Below are 20,897 nucleotides of genomic sequence, written 5' to 3' on the forward strand. Positions count from 1 at the left end.
TGGGACACTTGAGACAGATTGAAAGTCTAAAGTTTCAGGTTTACAAATTGCTTCACCCCCCTCTCCCCATTATCACCAGTCAAAGTGCCAGTGCTATCTCATGTTAGGTTGTAGAACATTGGTATTGTGCTCTTAGTTTCAAAATAAAGATTTGGATACTGCATGGTAGTATTAACATGGGTAGCATTGTATGTTGGTAAATTGTGTAGGGGTTGTATAGTCTAAATTTTTGTGAAGGTTTACACATTATATGTAGCTGTGTGCACTGTAAGAAGCTAGTGGAGGAGATTGAGGCAGAACTAAGGGTTGGTGGAGTGGGGGGTAGGTAGGAACATGAATATGTTAAATATAGAAATCTGTGTATTTTATGCTGGGAGGAAGGACATTTAGAATTAGAACAAATTTTATAATGGGGTCATGTTGCTATAGAAAGTAATTTTAAAATGTATAACCTTTTTAACGCTGGGAAAGGCTTGCATTACTACATTGTACATGTTGATGAGCTCCTTTTTCCATTGGGAGTAATGGTGGATGTCTTCAGTTCTGAGCAACCTAATGCTGCTGGGGTTACACCTGAATGATCACTACTCAAAGCTCACATCAGGCAGCTCTCCTGTAAGCAGCAGCTGCTGAATGGGGCCAGTAGTCCGACTTAAAGGAAGACTCCACGTTAGAACTGAAATTTCATTATCTTTTCTGAGCTATTAATGCCTTAATCACTCAGTGCCTTTACAATTTTAATGTTTACCTCAAAATGGTGGATGATAGGGGCCTGCCTTGGCAACCACATGATCTTGTTTTCTTGAAATGCCTTCTGGGAAGGAATGAAAGCAAGTGCTTTTGAGTTATGCTAGACATAAGGAGATCAAGGTAGAGGACAGGGCTTCAGTTCTGCCAGCCTAACACCTTCCATAACCGCTACTTCTGTTTTCCTGACTGAGCCTTATTTGTATCGGAGCTTGTTCATGCTATAAATAGCTACTTGCAAAGGAGATAAATTCCTCTAAAGTATGTGAGGAGCTAAGCTTAAAGTAGGTGGGGGGGGGGGGTCCCTTTTGATTCCAGTCCAAATAAACCCAAGTACATGCAGGTTTTTGGTACCTACACAATACTGAAGCCATGTTGTAGGGAGAAAAACCTAAGGACTGAATTGTAGGGAAAGGGTGGATTTTCAAGTTGAGGCAGTCGCTTGATTGAAGGGGGAGGCAGACTATATTATCTCTTTCCTTGCAGTAGGTTAAATGTTCCCTTCTGGACAGACTACACTGTGCCCTCTGGCAAGACTAGCAAAGGCTGAGTTTTCAGCACTATAAAAGTTGAATGGTGGGCTCCATAGATTCTATCCTGTTGCAGAAAGGAGTATGTTGGTTATCTGACTTTGAGCAAGTAGGTCCTAAATTTCTAGTTTAAAGAACATAATTTTATATTCCTGGTCTTTAAATCCTCCTGAGTTCCTTTGTAGGATATAGGGAGTAAACCAGTTGGTAACGTAGATGACAAGGCTGCAACTGATCAGTAGCATGGAGACATTATAAACCAGCGTTATCCACATGCATAAATAGCTGCAACTTGCCAATTGTTAGGCTGTTACTAGATAAATGCAGTTGGGACCCTAGTGACTGAGAGTTTTTCATGCAACTGTATAGGCTTGAGTTTGCAGCTGGAAGCTGATTTGTGTTTTTTTTTTTTTTTTTTTTTTTCAGAGGCTACCTTTATGTGGAATGACAGCTTGCCCCATACATGTGGGACTTTTGGGATTTCTGAGGAGTAGTATGCCAACATGTTCTGTTTTTATACTGTGATGTAAGCTTTACTCCTAGTGAGTTATCCCAGAAATCCACCTTTTTTCAGAGGTTATGCAGAATTGTCTTAGTCTTGTAGACTTAGCAGGGGCTGCTGTGAAGAGCCTATTTTTTGATGGAGGCAATTTCCTTTAAGTAGCTGGACCAAATAGAACTTGACAGATGGGCAGATTTCCGTTTCCTAAAATGTGCTTCAGTCCTTATGTCAAAATATTGTGAAAATGTTGATAAAACTCACTGCATTCTGTTGTCTAAATTTCCCTTTGCTTGCGATTCTAATTAAATCGTATAGTACGACAGTGACTTATCAGCCTTGACTAGATAAAATGCCTACTGCCTGTGACTCCTTGCCACTGGCCCAAAGAAGTCCACTAGAATGATAGTATCCTTTAAAAAGCCAGAAACTTTGGCAGAGAGCAAGCTACTCGTGAGTTCATTTGTTATTTTCATAGGTTCATAAGATGCTAGGCTATTGGCCTGGCGGTCCTTAAGCCTAGCCAAGAATTTCACCCATGTTCCCACCAAGTCAGCACCTGTCGTCCTTGTCCAGCAGGGACACAGATGGGATCCCGGGGGTAAATTTTCTGTTTCCCATCCAGTTATCCAGATTCCTCTTAAAGGGCTAGTGAGGTACTCTGCTTGACATGGAGAGGGAGCCTATTCCACAGATAGTGGAGTCGTTGGGACACAGATCTGTCCTGACACATTCTGTTAAATGTCACACCAGGTTGAGGCTTTGCATGCGGATTGCATGAGTGGAATTTGACTTGCGGATCTGTAGCAACTCCATCAAGGCAGAGTCTGTGATGGCCTTGTATGCCAGATACTGGTCACGTCTGAGCAGTCTGAGACTGAGTCAAGGGACAGGGCTCTTGGCCTGTCTGTATAGTATAGGTGTTTGGAGACCCAGATTTTCCTGGTCAGGAAGCTCTGTGGTCTCTTAACTGCTGCATATGCTTGGCAAGGTACATGCTTAGGGGGCATTTTACTCAAGGGTCTGACAAGGGAGGAGTACAAGGATGTTATGATCTCCAGGTTCTTGGGTGAAATAACCTTATGAGGTGGGCCATGTAGAAAGCCTTCGTACAGTGGAGGTAACATGGTGGTCAAAAGGTGGGTTGCTATCAGCCTGGGTGCTCAAGTCCCTCACGATTGCTTGCATGCTTGGTACACTGGTAATGTGATATTTAATGGGGATGCCATTTTCTCCAAAGTGGATAATGATGCATTTTGAGGTCATGTTTGTGGCACCAGTTATTAGTTGGGGTTAAGGCCCTCTTGGAAGGGTGTTCATGAATTAAAACTAATTTGGCCAACTCTTTCAGGGTAGATAAGAGGGAACATGGTGGCTATTAACTTTGCATACTCAATCTTAGCTGGCTAGAAGCCTAGAGTGGTGTCTAACTTGCAACAGCTTGGCATGCTGGAGACTCAGCACTAGCTTTTTTTGATCCCTGAGGTTTGGGTGTGTTTGAGATTCTGAACATTTGCTTTGGGCAGAAGTGACTTGTTTGTCTGTTCTGAGCTCTCTGCAGATCAGTTTAAGGTCACTTTTAGTTGATGCAAAGTTTCCCTTTAATGTGTTCTAGACAGGCTTGCATTTTATCAGGGCTTGATAAATTAAGCTGATGTAAGAACCATATACTTGGTGTGGTTCCCTTTGGGTAGGAGTTTAAACTTCACTGGTCATTCAAGTGCTTGGTTGGTATTACAGAATGTCTGTAGTAGGTTTTGAAGGAAATGCTGGGTTGTAGTAGGTTTTGAAGGAAATGCTGGGTTGTGGTTGTACTGTTGCCATCTCTTCGGTGCCACTCCTACCTCAGTTATGTCTTTGACTGTTGCAGGTGTTCTGTCACAAACTGTCCATCTCTTTGCTGGATGCACTTTTCTTTAACTCTTTCCTGTCTGTCCCAGGTCTTTGCATATTGTGCACATATGCCAAAACCATAATGCCTTCTGACCTTCTCTACAGTTGGAGCTACTTTGGCTTCCATTATGTCCTCCTTTTGTCTGTCCCACAAGTGCATTCTCCCACTGTTCTGCCTTCACTGCGCAAATTTTACTGTCCTACAGTAGTACTTGGTAGCACCACTCTTCTGCACCTTTTCAGCTTTTTGGCATTCTTGTTCACTACTCCTGACTCTGCCAGTTGACAGCAGCCCCTCTGACTGCTTCAGACTTCCTGTCCCAGCCATCCCTCAGATTCTTGAAGCTGTTAAACTCCTCCACTATTTTTCTTTTATCTCAATAGTCAGCTTCTTTTCCCCACTTGCTGTCATTACAGCTCATCTGTACTCATCCAGTGCATTCAGTTTTGCATTCTACTCGCACAGCCTTTGCTGAAGTTCTTGCTCAGTCTCCCTGTAATGCCACATTGTCTGCAAATTGCAGTATTTTTCTGTCCCTTATGACCTATTTGCCAATGTAGTCCACAAGTATGAATCTGCCGGCTCAACCCTGTACAAGTTGTCTTTGTATGTAGCCTGCACTAATTCTGACTATGCTTCTAGGACTTGGAACCACCACAGGACTACCCAAATTAGCTTTCATGGGACCTTGTCAAATTTCTCCAGGTCTAGGAGTGCCCAGCTGTACTTGACTATCTTATTGCAAACCTCAGGTAGGTTGTGCTCTTATCTGAACTGTCATTTCCCACTTTCCAGCTATGAATGGCTCACTGTGCGTAACTTTCATACAATGGCAGGAGTTTGATATCCCTGTACTGTCCAGTTTGCCCATCTTGTACACTGGCACTGCTGTGCTAATTTTGTCATAGGATATGCCTTTCCATACGGACTAGTACCCCAGAAGCCATTTCTCCCATATCTTGCCCAGTATCTTTATCATATTGTCTGACCTCATCTGAGCCTGCTGTTTTCCCTAATTGTTTTCCTTGGTGCTGTTCAGGGTGGGCTCTTTTATTTTTTTTTTTTTTTTTTTTTTTTTTTTTTTTCCCTTTCCCTAGGCTGTCTTGTGCAGTAAAGTTTCTGTTCTTTGCTTTGTTCAGAAGTGGCTGAAAGTATTAATCTCCCTTTGATTTCCTGTGGGTTGATTAGTAGATTTTTTGCATCCTTTGTGAAGGGTGTAGCTTTTCTTTGCCTTGCGACCTGATAGTTCAGTTCTGGATAGTAACTTGTAGATGGCTGTGCCTCTGTCTTGTTCTGCTATTGCAATTCCTTTTGTTAGCCAACCAGTATTCCTCAGGAGAGATGGACCCAGGCTACAGTCTCCTACACTTTCCTGCACTCCTTTTGGCTTCTGCATTTCACCACTAGCTTTTCTTGTGTACCTTATTTCCATTTCTGGCTCATCCACATAACCTGTTCTATATTCTTCTTGTATGCTGTTTTGAGGCACTGCCCTTCAACTGCACCTGTTCCTCCAGTCAGCTTCAAGGTCTTTAGCCTAGTTTGACCTTGAAGCTGACTCTTGTTGCTGAACCATGTTGGTTGCCACCAAGCTGTTTGCCAGGAGCCTAGAATGACTGTTACCCCACCCATGTTGACTAAGGGCAGTCCTTGTGTCATGTTAATCTGTCCTGATGTGCATTCAGGTCTCCAAATCCAAAGAAATCTTAATTTCCCTTTACTCGTCTCAAGTCCAACTTGGGACAGTTTGGGCAGCCCTTAGTCTCCATGGATATGTCCAGCCTTCCAAACGGTGATCGGACCCTCTGACCTATTCCTTCACAGAACAGATGGTACCTCAAAAAGGAACTAGACCCCTTGGCAGGTAAGACGTTGGTGTGAAATTCTCAGTCTGGAACAAGTTCCCCTACATCTCTGAGTAGCATCTTTGCCAAGTTAAGCTTGGATGAATAGGCAGCCTCAACCCCCCCCCCCCCATTCTTTCCTGTTGCTACCCTGTAAGGTGGAGGGTGCATGGAATAGACTTTTCTGTCTACTTATAAAGGCCTACAGACTGGTTAGTAATTTTCTTTGAACCTTGACTGGCATGAGTGCCATGACTTGAGCAGGTTTGGTGTAATAACCTTAAAGGTGCATCAGATGTTGATGCAAGTAGGTTATTCCAGTGCAGTAGATGAATGTCAAAGTGGGCATGTGCTAATGGGCAAGTAGAACAAGCTAAATAGCTTATTGTTGTATAAAGATGCATAGTATAAAGATGCATAATATACAGCATCTAAAGGCAGTAAGATAAAGTAGAAATTGGTAGAACCAGTTAGTCTAGATAGAGGTGTGGGGGGGTTCAGATTACATTAATAGCTAGCCTGCATTAGTGATAGTGCTAGAGGTGACTTTGCTATTACCAGCACACTTCATGGTTATGGGGAGCAGTCCCCTCTTGACAGTTGGCAAGTCCTTGAATAGGACTCCAGTTTTATTGCAGGATGTAGGCATGCTTGTATATGCCACACCCCTGGAAGCAATTGAAAAGATTACCATTTCAGTTGTTTTTATTATGCCCCTTGAAATGGGAGGAAATAAAAAGCACTCTGGTAAAAACCCATTCAAATATGGCACAGAAAGCCCCCCATTGGGGAGCTAAACAAATAGGCTGTGTGAGAGCAGTGCTAAACTACTTTTTTGGAAGTAGAAGGCTCTATTTTCAAACCTCAAGCTAGAGTGTGGTATGTCCTTGGAATGGAAAGATTGTCCACTTGTGGCCTCTGCATAACTGCTAATTGGATCTTTATAGCTCACTTATCCTTGGGGGTTTGAGATGGAAACTTATGATTTGTTGGGGAATTTAGTGAATAATCCAGTTTGAAAAGCTTTTCACTTTGCTTTCTTTTAACTGCCAGATATAAAAAGCAGTTCTAGAAAGCTAGATCTAATATGTAGTTGGGAGTAAAAAGATTGTCTTGGAATTTTGAGAGAAGGTTGGTATGTATATCTGGTTCCCTTCGGCTTCACTAGTTAAGGAATTGGCCAGTCCCCTTTTAGGGTCTGTAAATTCAGTCTATCCAGGCTAAGCAAATCTCTAGAAATGTGCACTGGAATAGGTTTAGATAATTTCTTCTAGCTTTGAAGAATTTGGTCCATAGAAGCTTCTGGATTAGCTTTATCCTGACAATACACTGAAATGTTGGCTTCTTTCCAAAGCACTGCATAAGCATATCCTTGATGGAAGGAAGCATTTCAAATATCCGGTGGCTCCCTGCATGCTGATATGAACAGTTGCCGGTCAGATGCTTGGATCATTACTGAACCTGATAATGCTAATATGACACTTTCTCAATGCTAGAAACCCAAGACATAATGTACAATCTTGGAAGTCCCTGCTGCTAAGGACCCAGGAACAAGTGCTAACATGGGTCACAAAGGAGGGCAGGTCCAGGAGTTAGTAATATTTTTCCTGCATTGAGTTGAAACACTGGCATTACCAGGTTCATTGAGTTGAAACACTGGCATTACCAGGTTCAGTACAGGTCGCATCAAACATCTGTTAAATTGTGAACCATAATGTCTGACATGAGATTTTGGCAGACTTGAATGTTTGCACCCAAGCAGAAGTGGTCCTAGTAAACTTATTTTGTGCAGAGGAATGCACCCTAATTCTAAGGAAGAGTGCCAAGCTGTACAGTTGCCTTGATCACTTGACCTTATGTCAAATCCTCCAGTTACCCATGTTTTTTTAATTGGTTTAAGACGTGCTCAGTCTGAAAGGCAGAAATTTGGTTCCATCTCCACTTGTTAGGAAAGTGGTGCCTAGATGTGACTACAAAAGCTAACTGGGTGCTGCGGCCCTGTCACCCAGAGAAGTGGAAGGTGACTGACTTCTTAAAAGGCAAGATTATCAAAATGGGGAAATATTGTTGAAGCAAGTAGATGCTCTAATGAATCTTGGAATCTTAAGTCTGCTCTTAGGCTTGCAATACAGCCCAGACCTTCAGCAATAGTTGTCAAAAAAATTTTTTTTTGGGGGGGGGGTGGCATTTTGAAAGGGGGCCATTGCATAACTAGATATTGGTGTATGAATGCTGTTCAGTGGAGGTATTCATCATTACTTAATTGGCAGTACATTTCTAGACGCCTTCCTGCCCTAAAGAACGAAAAGCAGGGTTTAAAGCCTTATTTGCTGAGCATATCCACTGAAATGGCATGCAGTGCTTCAGGGGCTGGAGTTCTGAGCCAACACTAGTCCAAATACTACCAAGGAGTGTGACCAAAACTGCAGTCTGATTCATATGCTGAAGTGAAGCTGTTTCTAATGGTGTGTAGTCTTGCTTTATTTGTCCAGTCTAACCTGTATGATCCCAAGCATCACATATTTCTAGACTGAAATTACTACAAAGTGAAGGTCTTATCTCTAGCTGGCAGTTTTTCAGAAACTATCCACATTGCATCTTGGATTATACAACCCCATGAACCATTTCTACTTTATCCTGTCACAAAGCTTATGCTGTAATTGTCTAGCTATTGCATCCATATTTAAGGATAGTTTCATTAGAGGTAAGTAGCCACCTGTACTTGGAGTGAAGACAGCACACAGCCCACTGCATATACCCTTCACACAGGTAAGTAGAGGATGTAAGCAACTCCCTTGGGTGCCTGAATTCCCAGGCAATGGTGAAACCTGGGCTGATTGGCAGGGTGTGAAGTGGCAAAACAAGGCCTGAAATGCATGGTATTGTAAGTGGGGCACCCCTTAATGGGGTGGTGAAGCACCTTGTAAGTAATTTTACAATAGTAATTTAAAGTTGCTTTAACATTAAACCTTTGTCTCTTTGTCCTCCACCTAAAATACTCAACACTTGTTGCAACTCCCCTTGGAGACCAGTTTGCTTGGTTATCTGGGTAATTAAAAACCACATAGATGCCAGTGATGTAAACCAAAAAATGCACTGGGAGCTCACCAATAGGAGGAACAAGTCTAAAGGTATTTATTGAAGCACGAGCACATACAAACAATGACTGGAAACTGACAACGAATGTAATAACTGATTAGACCCGTTCCTCCTATTGGTGAGCTCCCAGTGCATTTTTTGGTATCTGGGTAATTTTAGTTTGGTTCAAATATTTTACTCCTCATTGGTTTTTAAAGTGCTTGATTTAAGGGGTATAATTATATAAACGCCTTAAATTCCCAGAAGTTGGTTCTTTAACACCAGGCTCTTAATAGCATGAGACCAACAAGTCATCTTGCTACAGAAGTCTTTGCCCCCTATAAAAATGCCCTTCAAGGTACAGCTGGCTGTTGAAAGCTCTGTATACATGCTACAACTCTATGCATTAACACTTGACAGTTGGCAGCTAGAATGTCTGCTTGCTAAGTTTGCCATTATTCAAAAAATGCATTCCAGTTTTGCTGTAGTTTATCACTTCATGAGACACTCAACTGCTGCAGTGGAAGATGTTCAGCAAAATGTGTACTTGGTCTATTTGTACACGTGGCAAGTTCTCTCTTTGACTGGTCTGAAGATTTTTCCACTGTTCCTGTCTCACTTTACTGTTAAACAGGTTGTATTTAATTACTGCAGAAATGCAGAATCTGTTTGGCACTTTACCTTTTGTTGTACTTGCCTACCATCCTTGGACTTCCTCTTTTACAAATGCCTGCATATACTTCAATTACAGACTCTTGCCTAACATTTTTTTTAGAAAAAATCTTATTTAAAATCTCCATCTCTAGTCACAATTTCTAGGATCTGCAACAAAGCTTAGAGCTTTTCAGGTTCCCTAAATTTGGGTCACCAAATTCTATAAAGGCCAATTTAGTATTGCTTCAGTTTTGAAGCGTTTGTATACCCATCAACAGCCCAAGAAAGACCAGACTGTCCTAGGGCAACTCATTTGTGTTGCCTACTTGCCATAGTGGCATGTCTCATGCACTTGTAGTAAATTTGCTTTTACTTCATGCGCACACTGCACTTTGGCAGAGGACTTTGCCAAGTCTAATACACTAGAGTTCTCAGATTCACCAGGAGTAAATTCTAGTTGGTTGGGTCTGATTAACACCTACTACTACTCAACACTTTTGGACTATCGGCTGAGATATTTTAGTCTGATACCAGTGGTTAGGCTAAGCTACTCTGGTAGCTTTAAGTCTACCAGACATACTAGTCCAGGGCAATCCAAGCAAAATAATGCTAAAGCTGACTGTTTGCTTTCAAGTACTAAAATGAAAAATGCAAGTTACTCGACACCTGTTAAGGCTCAGGTAAAATATTTGGGAATTATGGTTGTCCCATCTGTAACAAAAAAGGGGCCTGCTTCTTGTTCACTTACCTCAACTGGGGAATATATAGAATGGTCTAGACATATTAAAGTTTTTAAGTTTAATTCTGTTGGCTGTCAAAAGGAATGACTAGAAAATGGAAATCAGTTATCTGCTGTGTTCTGAAATATTTGTAAAAACGCAAATCTTTAGAAAATGGAAGGAGCAAATTACATAGAAATGGAAAGTTCAGAAAGAATACACCAATGTATACATAGTGGTTCCACTTGGTGTCTTAGCTTTTCCACTTGGTGTCTTAGCTTTTCCACTTGGTCACCACAGCAAATTTTGGGTGCTTTAATAGTTTTCAGAGTGTGTTAAAATTAACTGTAGAAAAGGGCTGCATGCTACAAGCACTTGGAAATACTAGACTCCCACGAAGATTTACTTGTGCCAAATTGTGTAAAAGCACTTGTAGTAAAACTATTAAGGGAGGTTCCTAGTGACACCTAGCAAAAAGCACTTGCAGTACAGTTTTGACTTGGAAGTGTTCAGACGTGCCAAGTAGTTTTGGGGCTTTCTGGTGGTGATGTGATTCAGGCTTCCTCGTTTCTGAATAGAGGGGGTGTCTATCTGCATTGCCAGGATGTTGAGTTGTCAATTTGAAATGAAGCAACTGCCTTTGCAGTGGGTGATGCATCAAACATGTCACAATAAGCAAAGTGGTAAACTAACACAGCATTCCACTTTCTGCCTAAACCAGAGTTAATTTTGCACATAAATTCAAGAAACTGACAGACTTTCACTTTCTTTAGACTGAAATTTCATATTTAAATTTTCCCTGTTGATAGCATTTCACCTACAACACTTGAATTTTCCTTGTGCCCTTAATATGAAGGCTATGCAGGAGAACGGAAGCTTCTCTTGGCTGCATTGTGCAAGCCGGAAAACTGGTAGTCACTGAAAACCCTTTGCCAACACTTTTAAATGAAAGTTCTCAAACTTGCAAGACTCTCGACAATTCCATTTACATTCATCAAATGTGCCTAGTCACATTATGGGCAAAAAGTAGCTGCCTGCCTGAACTATCAGGATGTATCCCAATGAGGGTATTTAAGGCTGTTGCAGACAAGTTTAGAACTTGGAGGTAGCATTTATGTAGGTGGTATTGGCCCAAGATGGATGAAAGCTGCATATGGTATCAACTATATTGCTACCCAGATGAGTCTGTTTTGAGCTGTGGGCACTTGGACTGAAACTTTAAGGACTATTCTCACCATACACTGGAAGCGTGAATAAAAACTTGCATAATGTGCTGCCTTGTAACCGTTCTAATGCACATATTGCTATGTAGGTGTAGAGATCACTTCTGAGTTAAGTATGCTTTGAATTGTTAAAATGGAAGGGTTTGGGGTAAGTGAAGGATGTGACTTGAGGTTCTCCATGCCAGCCTAGTGTACTAGAAATGCAAAACACACTGAACAAATGGAGCTGTCTCATTCTAAGATGACAGGTTGATACTAGCCACTTAAAATGAATGTCTTGAGTAGGTATGTGCTGTAAAAGGTGTTTATCAAGTACTGTGTGTTTTACCATGTAAAGTTGGGGAGGGAATTCTGAAGCCATACGTGAGTAAATCTCTTGCTTATAAAGATGTACATTTACTTCCATTAGTCCTACTACTTTGACCGGGATGATGTGGCATTGGAAAACTTTTCCAAATTCTTCAAAAGTCAATCTCACGAAGAGCAGGAGCATGCAGAGAAGCTCATGAAGTACCAAAACCAACGTGGTGGACGTATAGTCTTTCAAGACATTAAGGTAAAGTGATTTTCTTTTTCTCTTCCCTACCCTACCTCAAATATTTGTAATAGAAAAATGCATGGAAAAGGCACTCATTCAGGTAAATAAATTTGGTAGCAACTTTGTGGCCTTGCAAGTACAAACTTTTCTACTTGTACTGTGCTGCGACTTTCCCAGTTCTGGTTGGGCTTATTTGTGAACAGTATTGTATATTATGGGGGTGCCATAATGCATTGTGATGCAGGATTTTCTCCACAGGATGGTAGAAATGTTGATAGCCTTGCAGATCAGATTTCGGGAAGCTCCCATTGGGGATGCTTTTCTCTCGGATCAGGAATCTGAACATATATATATAAGCAAGCAATAATGCCCCAATGGGGTGTTAATTGTAGGGGTGCTATGAGGACCAATGCTGCAGGTGGAGGTCCTCTACACCCAGAAGGGCACTTAACACTAGCACACAGTCTGGAGGGCAATTATTGTACTTGGACAATGGGCTGTTGAAGTACTATATCTTATTTACAATTGATGTAAAATTCCTCCACCTAATGTTTCAAACTCCCTGTAGTATGTTAATGGTGTTGGAAGCATTTTACATCCGAAGTAGAACACTAACAAAAATCCAGGTATTTAATTTTTTTTGGTCCTTTACTCCTAAAACATTTGGTTTATTGCTAGACAGCAATTATTAAACTACCTACCTACATTTAGAGTTAGTTCCTTGAAAATTCATGCCAACAAATCCTTTTATCTAAGCAAGCTCTTTTTTTTTAAGGGTTATCCAGATACTGTGATAGCAACTATACATTTTTGCTTCAGTCTGCTCCTCAAATGGTGAACAAACCACTGGGATCTACAGACTGAAGTTGCTAGAAGGCATACATTTCAGTTTTGATTCATATTCTTCAGAATATAACATGCCAACACAAATCATGTTCTAGCAACTTTAAGTTTATAAGAGCAAGATTTGAAATGTCACTATTCTTGACATTTGTCCCCCCATTATGTCAGGCTTTGTCCAGATTTCTTGTGGTAATAGTTCTCCATCTGAAGTCTAGAGGCATAAAAAACTGCTGCTGCCAGGGGATTGCTATGTTCTCTCTTGCACAGTCCCCTGCTTTCATATATGCATTCACTCTCATATTGTGACATCCCCATTCTGGGCTAGTAATCAAGGAGGCTGAATCTCCCTCCACCCTCTGGAGAGGGAAGTGCACTTGGGTTACACAGTATATTCAAATGCAGCTCTCTGCACCAAGTACTCTCCCTTGGAGTCCAATAAAACTCCAGTGTTCCAACTGCAGGGTTAGGTCCTTGGCTGAAGTGCCTAAGACAAGTATTCCAGCACCTTGTGTATACCCAGTGCTTCATGTCCTTGCCCCAAGTAGTTAACACATGGAGATTTTTCACACCTGGGAGGTTGGCACAGATTTACCTTTACCTGCTGTGCCCCCTTCTGGCCAGTGTGTAAGGTAGTTATTACTGCCAACAACTCCACAATTGGCTACTCTAAAACCTTTAAAACAATTATATTGTGGAATACTAATACAAATGGTGGTAGCTGACAAGACAGCTAGACCTTCCTGGAGTGGTCCACAGGGGCAAATATAGAAATATTCAAGCTTTGCATTATTTGCATAAAGGACCAGCCACAATTTAAAAGTTTAAATAAATTTAATAAAAAGGAACCAGAGTTCAAATCGTAGGAAATATTGAAAACATTGGAAAGACTCTTACAAATTATCCCTAAACTAGGCTTCACTATACTCGACTGAATCTGGAATTACTATTGCCTAATAACTTTATAGAGCACTGCACAATGAAATACGTGAGCAGCTTATTTCAGGTCAGGTTCCCCAAAACAGAATACTCGGTACTTGAGAGATTACTCCCTGTAAAATATAATACAATATGCAAGATGGCTTGCAGAATGGCTATCTGGTCACCTGACATGTTCTCACAGTATCCCCTTTGAAACTAAGACAGAATTTAGCATAGACAGCTGCAATACACTTAAATGTTTATGGCAGTGCCTGGGGCTTCCCTCTTCACTGAGCTATAAAAGGCATCCAGACCCACCATCTCTGGTCCTGTTCAGTACTGTGGGGTACCATTTTTAATGGTTTAACGGCTCATTTTACATTTCCCTCTTAAAGTAAGCTAGCTGGATAACCTGGTTAGAGTGTGTCAAATAATGGCTGTTTGGTTTTTCACTCCAAGCTCCACAGCAGCTTGATATGCTGCCATGAAGCAGTGGACTTGTTTTTCAGTGGACACTAATACCCTGCTGGAGAATGTTCATCCTCCAGTCAGGATGCTGATTTACTACTTTCCCAGTCTGTAGTCCTGGTTTAAGTATTTTGGTTCTCATTGTTGGTTTAAGGAGATATAAAGGGAGCATCTGTCAATTGTAATTTACATCTAAAGACTCTTGTGTGGACACAGTAACTCAAGGTGTTTGTGATTATTGTTTGTGTATTCTGTGTGAATTGCTGCTTTTTGGATGTTAGTTTTTATCCTGCCATGTGTGGGTGGTCTGTGTCTATCCTTGTGATTTAATGGGTTTTAGTTCCTTACTGTACTCTTGGCAGGGGCAAGACTGAGCTGTCAAGTAATTCTGACTAAAGCTGAATCATTTCAAGGCAAAATGCCCCTGTAGTCTAGAATGCCACTGTTCTGGAAAGTGGATTTAAATGTGGTGTTGGACTGAACTGTGAAGACTCCACATTGTCATCTCTGCATGACTCTTTGACTTGTAATAACTGCATGCATTTGAAATGCAGACTTGAAGTTCCATTTCAATGATCAGTGCTACTTCTTGTCTCCATGGATTAGTGTAATCTATTTTTATTTTCCTGGACCTGTATAATCTTAACTGTTTGTAATGGGTGATCCCATATGAACCTGCATTTTCTATAATGCTTTGTGGCTTGTTGCCAGTCTGCACAATCCCCCAAAGTAAAAGTCTTGCCTTACACTAATGGCAGAAGGCATGTATATTGAATCACAGTAAAATATGCAACTGTTACAAAACTTGGTAGTATGTTTTTCCATTTGTTCCACATTTCTTGCCATTGCATCCGATACTTCACATTGTATTTTGCTTTGGCTTGTTCCGCTGCTGCTGGTTGACACAAATATGCTTCTGCTAAGCAGGAAGTTATAGACTTGTTTTCATGTTTCCAAATGCTCATTGTTTGAATCTTGGTCAGCAGATTATTGTGCAATACTAAAATTGCAGATCAGTACACTTCAGTTTTGAAAATACCTATATCCCCTTCAGAATGGGGAATATAATTTATATAATTTTTTGGTATACATTGATTTTTTTTTTATTTTTTTATATTTCATTTGAGCCTGAAACTTGTCTCTCAAAGCTTTAATGTTAGGTAGTCCAATCTCGCCTTCATTTTTACATATGGGTTCGGAGCCGGTCCTCTGCTCTGAGCCAGTCCTCAGCTCTGACTTGGCCAGTTTTCAAGCTTGAAGACTTATGGTTGGCTTGTGGCTATGGTTAGCTTGTGGCTAAGCAGGTATCCCATGGTGCACCAGTGCAATCCCCAGATCTAGTTTGCCACATTGACTAGTTCGGATATGCTTCTCTTGGCTCTGGCTAAATCTTTTGCAGTTTTTTCAATAAGTGGTTTTTGCATATTTAGGTGCGTGTCTGTCATAACTTGGAAGACCTAGTCCTCATATTTTTTTTTTTTTTTTTTTTTTTTTTCCCCTCTGGTTTTGCTTGTGTGCCTGCAATGTTTAAGGATAGCAAGGAGCATAAACCCTCTGGGTTCAAAAATGCATGAAATGCTCCCAGAAAATGTCTGATGGCCACAGTAGCTGTGTCTACTGCTTGGGAGCCATCCAGTTGCAGGAATCCTGTTCTGTCATGCTTTCTCTCCTAGAGTGTTGCAGGAGAGAGAGAACAAGCTAATACTCTGTCTTTTGAAGCCAACCTTTGAGGAAGTCTTATCTGGTTCATCAGATTCTTTTGAAGTCTTTAAAGTCCAGATCTGACTCCACTATTCTAGGGCCTCCTCAGAAGAGGGTATGCAAGAGGAAGCATATTGACTCCCAGAGGACATTGGTCAGTGACCTCAAGGAGTCGGAGGGGTCCCCCCAAGTCGTCCTGTCTCCTTTGTGGACATCCAGGAGATCCTTTAAACAGAGGTGCGACTGGCCCACTGTCAACCCTTCTGAGTCTGTATCTGAAGGCTTTTGGGTCTCAACCCTCTGCCTCTTGGGTGTCTCCAGCTTTTGACCAGACTAATGGATCTGGTTAGTTGAAGGTGTGGGATACTCTTGATGCAGTGGAGCCAGTTCCTAGAAGACTAGATAAGTCCTCCTGGAAAATAATTCTTGTCTAAGGGAGTTCCCGTAGATGCCATGGTGGTGGCAGTGGCCACAAAGGAGTTGGCGGAGACTTCTTCCTCTGTTCATCTGCCAAATGATGAGTCTCTACAGATGGACAGATTTTGGAAGAGTATATTTAGTTCAGCGGCATTCACACTTTGATCTCTGAACTCTTACCCACTTCTCCTCAAGGAGTTGGGAGATTCCATTCAGGGTGCTTGTCCTGAGGGAGTCCCTGGTAGGATCTCTGCTCAGTTGTCCACCCTAAATTCTGTAGTTAACTCCTTCATGCAGCTCATGTCCCATGCAGCTGATGGAGTGAGCAGAGCAGCAGGTTCAGGAGTTTCCCTTGGGCGCCACTCCTGGTTACACTTGTGTAATTTTGCAGAGCTTTAAGTCCGTCTTCATCAAAGCCCCATTTGATGGTTCCTCCTTGGTTGGTCCCAAGGTGAAAACTCCTCATTCAGTGTGAACAGGAAGGAAAGATTCTCTGCTGTGGGAGTCTGTTTTACCGTTCCCAGTCAGTTTTACTTTTCCCCCTCTACCATACCCCAAAGGTCAAGGGGGAGGTAAAACGTGGTTCAAAAAGTCCCAGAGGGCCTTTCTGGACGCAGTGAATCTCCAGAGGAGGAGGAAATGGTAGAAGTCACCCTAGAGGCAGGGGCAGTCCACAGTACCAGCAAGGCTGGGATTCCTTTTGATGGCAGCCTTATCAGTGCTTCTGATGTGGGGCCCATCAGGGGTCACATCTTTTGTATTCAGAAGCCTGGCTAAATATAAGAAGTGGCTACAAAGTTACCAGAGGCTATATCCTACCCTTTTCCCTTCCACTGTTTGTTCCCAAAAAGATCCCAGATGTTTCACCCAATCACAGGTATCTGGCAACTGAGGAGATGAACGTTGCTCTTGAATCATCCAGCCTGTCCCAGCAGACCAGACAGGATACGGAACTTACTCCAGGTTCTTTTTAGTCCCAAAACAAACCAGAGACTGAGGCCAATTTTGGACCTCAGATTAAACAAATCCATGAAGAAAGTTTCAGATGATCACACTACTCCCATTGTTAAGGAAAGACTATTGGATGTGCTCTCTGGATCTCCAAGACTCCTACTTTCCATATATAAAAATGGACAAGGTGTTTGGGAGATATGTGCGCTTCTAGGTGGGAGTCGGCCATTATCAGTTTTGTGCTCTGCCCTTTGGTCTCACCACAGCCCCCAGGGTGTTCACCAAATGCATGGCAGTAGTGACTGCTGACCTAAAGTCAGGGATTCCAGGTGTTTTAAGTATTTGGACGACTGGCTCCTGACAACCCCCACCAGGCATCTACTCCAAAACAAGGGCCACCACCATTGGGCTTTGTGCTCAACTAGGGATCTCCATAAACTGGGAAAACTGCATTACTGCCATTGCAATCTGATTTTTTATAGGCGCAGAGGTAGACACTGGATATGGTAGTTCATCTGCCCGCCAAAAGAGCACAAAACCTCATCTCAAGTTTGGCGCCTTCTGCTTTGGAAAGTCAAAGCAGAATGGATTCTTCAGCTTCTTGGAACGAGGCTCAACCATTCTGTTAATACCTTTAGCCAGGTTGCACATGAGAATCCTTCCAATGGCTCCTGTTCTCCCAGTGGTCATTCCAATATCTACCACTGAGTCACCCTATCCTGCTGACTGAATCATGCAAAAAGGACCTTCGTTGGTGGATAGCCCCCAACAACTTGTTCACAGGAGCTTGTCACTGACCACAGATGCCTCCCAGGTCGGGTGGGGGGGGGGGCAGTATCTTGGCAGGCCTGTCCACAGCACATGGCAAGAACATGAGGCTCATCTGCATATCTATGTTCTGGAGATGAGGGCAGTGCTTCTGGCGTTGGAAGCACTTCAGGACCTCCTTCCTCCAGGGATGATTGCAATATAATCAGACATGTCAGTTGCGTGATATATCAACACAGGGAGGTACCAGATCTTACCCACTGAGAGGCCATGCAAATTTGGGAATGGGCAATTTTCTTCCCAGCACTTTCTGGTGGCAATGCACATTCTGGGGACAACCAACATGATAGCCAACAAGCTAAGCTGGGCAATTTTACTGCCTCATGAGTGGTTTCTGAAACTGGAACAGATTTTCCGAAAATGGGGACAACCTTGCGACCTTTTTGCCAGTCCAGTCAGTGCAGCAGTTATTTTCCCTAATTTCCCCCTCTGGAGGAAACTCCCAGAGAGGCTGTGGTCCATGATTGGCCCACGGGACTTCTATATGCCTTTTGTCCATTCCCTCATCACCAATCTGCTGGGAAGCAAGTTGATTCTCATTGCTCCTTACTGGCCTAATCAGGTCTGGTTCCCCTTCCTTGAGCCTCTTCTGGACAATCCTTGGATTCTGGACCCAGTTCCAGATCTATTGACCCACATGTTGGGTTCGCTACACCCCTCTCTCCACGTCCTCAAATTGACAGCTTGGCTGCTCCAGTTCCATCTAATCAGGCTTCATGAGGTTTCTTTATCAGTGTCCCATATTCTCTTATCCTCGCATAAACCCTCAACCAAAAGGCTGTATGACAGTAAATGGAAAATGCTTTCTATTTTGGCACAGAAAATGAAAGTGGATCCTTACACCGCTCCCATTCCTGTGATTCTGGAATTCTTTTCAGAGCTTTTTCAGTAGGGATGTGCTGCAGCCAGCATCAAAGTACAATTGGCGGCAATCTCATTTTTATTTAGGGTCTCCAAATGTCGATCTTATTTCTCATAAGCTATGCAACACTTTGAGAGGAGACCACCATTACAAGAACCTGTGGCTTTTTTAGGACGTAAATTTTGTGTGGTCAACTAACATTCCTCTCCCTTTGAACAGTCTCATCTTAAATTTGTCTTGGAAGACATTTTTTTTTAAGTAGCTATTACATCAGCCAGATGTGTATCTGAGCTGCAAGCTCTAAGCCACCTTATTTAGTCTTTCATAAAAACAGGGTTTCTTTACTTGCCAAGCCTTTGTTTGTTTTGTTCCCAAAGTTTGTTCTACTGCCACATTGAATCGGTCCATTGAGCTTCCAGTTTTCTTTCCCAATCATTTCAATGCAGCTGAATATAGTTTCCACCAGCTGGATACATTTTTTATTTGCAAGGGACCAAAGAATTTCTGAAGTCAGACCAGTTGTTAATTTCTTTTTCCGACTCCAGATTGGGCTTAGCGGTTTCTAAGGTGATGTGTCTTAACTGGATTTCTAGTTGCATAGCCTTCGTCTACAGTTTGGAGGGCAGACCTTTACCCCATAGGATCAAAGCTCACTCTACCAGGTCACTGTCTACCTCTGCAGCCTTTTAAGCCAGGGTACCACTTGAACATGCAGCAGCTGCGTGGGCTACCCCTCAACTTCATTACTCATAAGTTGGATTTGGCTTCTAGGGGTAGAGCATACTTTGTCTCCACAGTGCTCAGGAGTATTTTCCAGTGAGTCACCCAAGAATAAGGCACTAGGGATGCTGTCTCATATGTAAAAATGAAGGTGAGATTGGACTAGCGAAGTTATACTCCCATAACATTCCATGTTGGTCCCATCTCATCCTTCATTTTTACCAACCATCCCTCCTGCCTCCATCCTAGACTATCTGGAGGTAACAGTAATACTTTAAATTTCTTGGTTGGTGACCCTTTAGTATTGGTTTGTTGGTTAGGGTTTTTTCTGTTTCTAGCTAGCAGCAAACAAGAAATGGGATTGCACTGGTATACCATGGGATACCTGCTTGGCCACGAGCCAACCAGAAGTCTTTGATCTCGAAAATCGGCAGAGTCTGAGCAGAGGATCGGCTCCGAACCAGTATGTAAAAATGAAGTGTGAGATGGACGACCAAAATGGAACGTTATGGTGAGTACATAACTTTTTTTTTTTTTTTGCATTTGTTTTCTTCATTAAATTCCAAATACTTGTACACTCCCTCCTGCACAAGATCCTTTCACATTCCTGTTCTAGACTGTTTCTTGGTGCTGGCGCTTCCCTACTTTAAAAGGTTGCTTTTGCACATTATCAAGACCAATAACTTGTATCTGGGAGAGTGACCACTTACAGTTGCTTTGCTTTCCTCGTCTGAACCATAGTCTTAAATCATGCACAAGTCTTTACACACTGGAGTAAAATTGTAACCATTACCCAAAGTAAATGGGTTAAGGGCAAGATGAGGGATTGGTTTGTAGACTTGTTCATGAGGGCCCATACATTATTTTTGATACCATTCCTACATGGTCTTCCTTTTCAGGGAGAGTTCATTGTGGTTCTGTAGGGATTGTATTAGGCTGTTGGGATGCAATATATTTATTTTACCACAAGTTGTCTTGGAATAAACATCTATGCCATCAGGAGTCCTACTGCCTCTTGCATTCTGTAAGCACTTTTAGTTGCCGTTAGAACAGGTTTGTGTAGACAAGAGGTGGGGACTTCAAAACTAGGTGTGAAAGATGGAAATTGGCAGATAAATGCTGTGAGCCATGCAGACTAAATGCTGCAAGATTTCATGATCACTGATCGATTCAATGTAAGGTTCTTGTACATTTTGAAGCGCTCATGAACATGGGATGCTGTAGGATGTTTTGTAGTCTCGTGCCGTACTTATCCCTTTTTTTACATGTTCATATTACTTACCCTTTTGTTCTGTTGTCATACTTTTATTTCTAAATGACCACTGTTGGCACAAATTCCAGTGTGTAGTGCAAATCAGAATACCTGTTGGCCTATTGTGTTAATATGTTGTCAGCATCACTTTCCTGTTAACCAGGTTGGTGTCTAGGATGTGTATATAATACTCTTGGTTAAATCTCATGTA

The 20,897-nt window shown here is 42.1% G+C and overlaps 1 protein-coding gene across 1 annotated transcript in view; it reads left to right on the forward strand.

Annotated features, from left to right (window-relative positions):
* The window catches only part of LOC122811504 (ferritin heavy chain B-like), a 45,903-nt gene that overhangs the window by 2,532 nt on the left and 22,474 nt on the right, over positions 1–20,897 (forward strand). The window contains exon 3 of the mRNA XM_044083379.1: positions 11,598–11,744. Within this exon, the coding sequence (XP_043939314.1) occupies positions 11,598–11,744 (147 nt within the window). The remainder of the gene's footprint in view (positions 1–11,597; positions 11,745–20,897) is intronic.

The sequence above is a fragment of the Protopterus annectens genome, chromosome 9.part0 (genome assembly GCF_019279795.1).
Source record: "Protopterus annectens isolate FY-2018-M chromosome 9.part0, PAN1.0, whole genome shotgun sequence".
Lineage (NCBI taxonomy): Eukaryota > Metazoa > Chordata > Ceratodontiformes > Protopteridae > Protopterus > Protopterus annectens.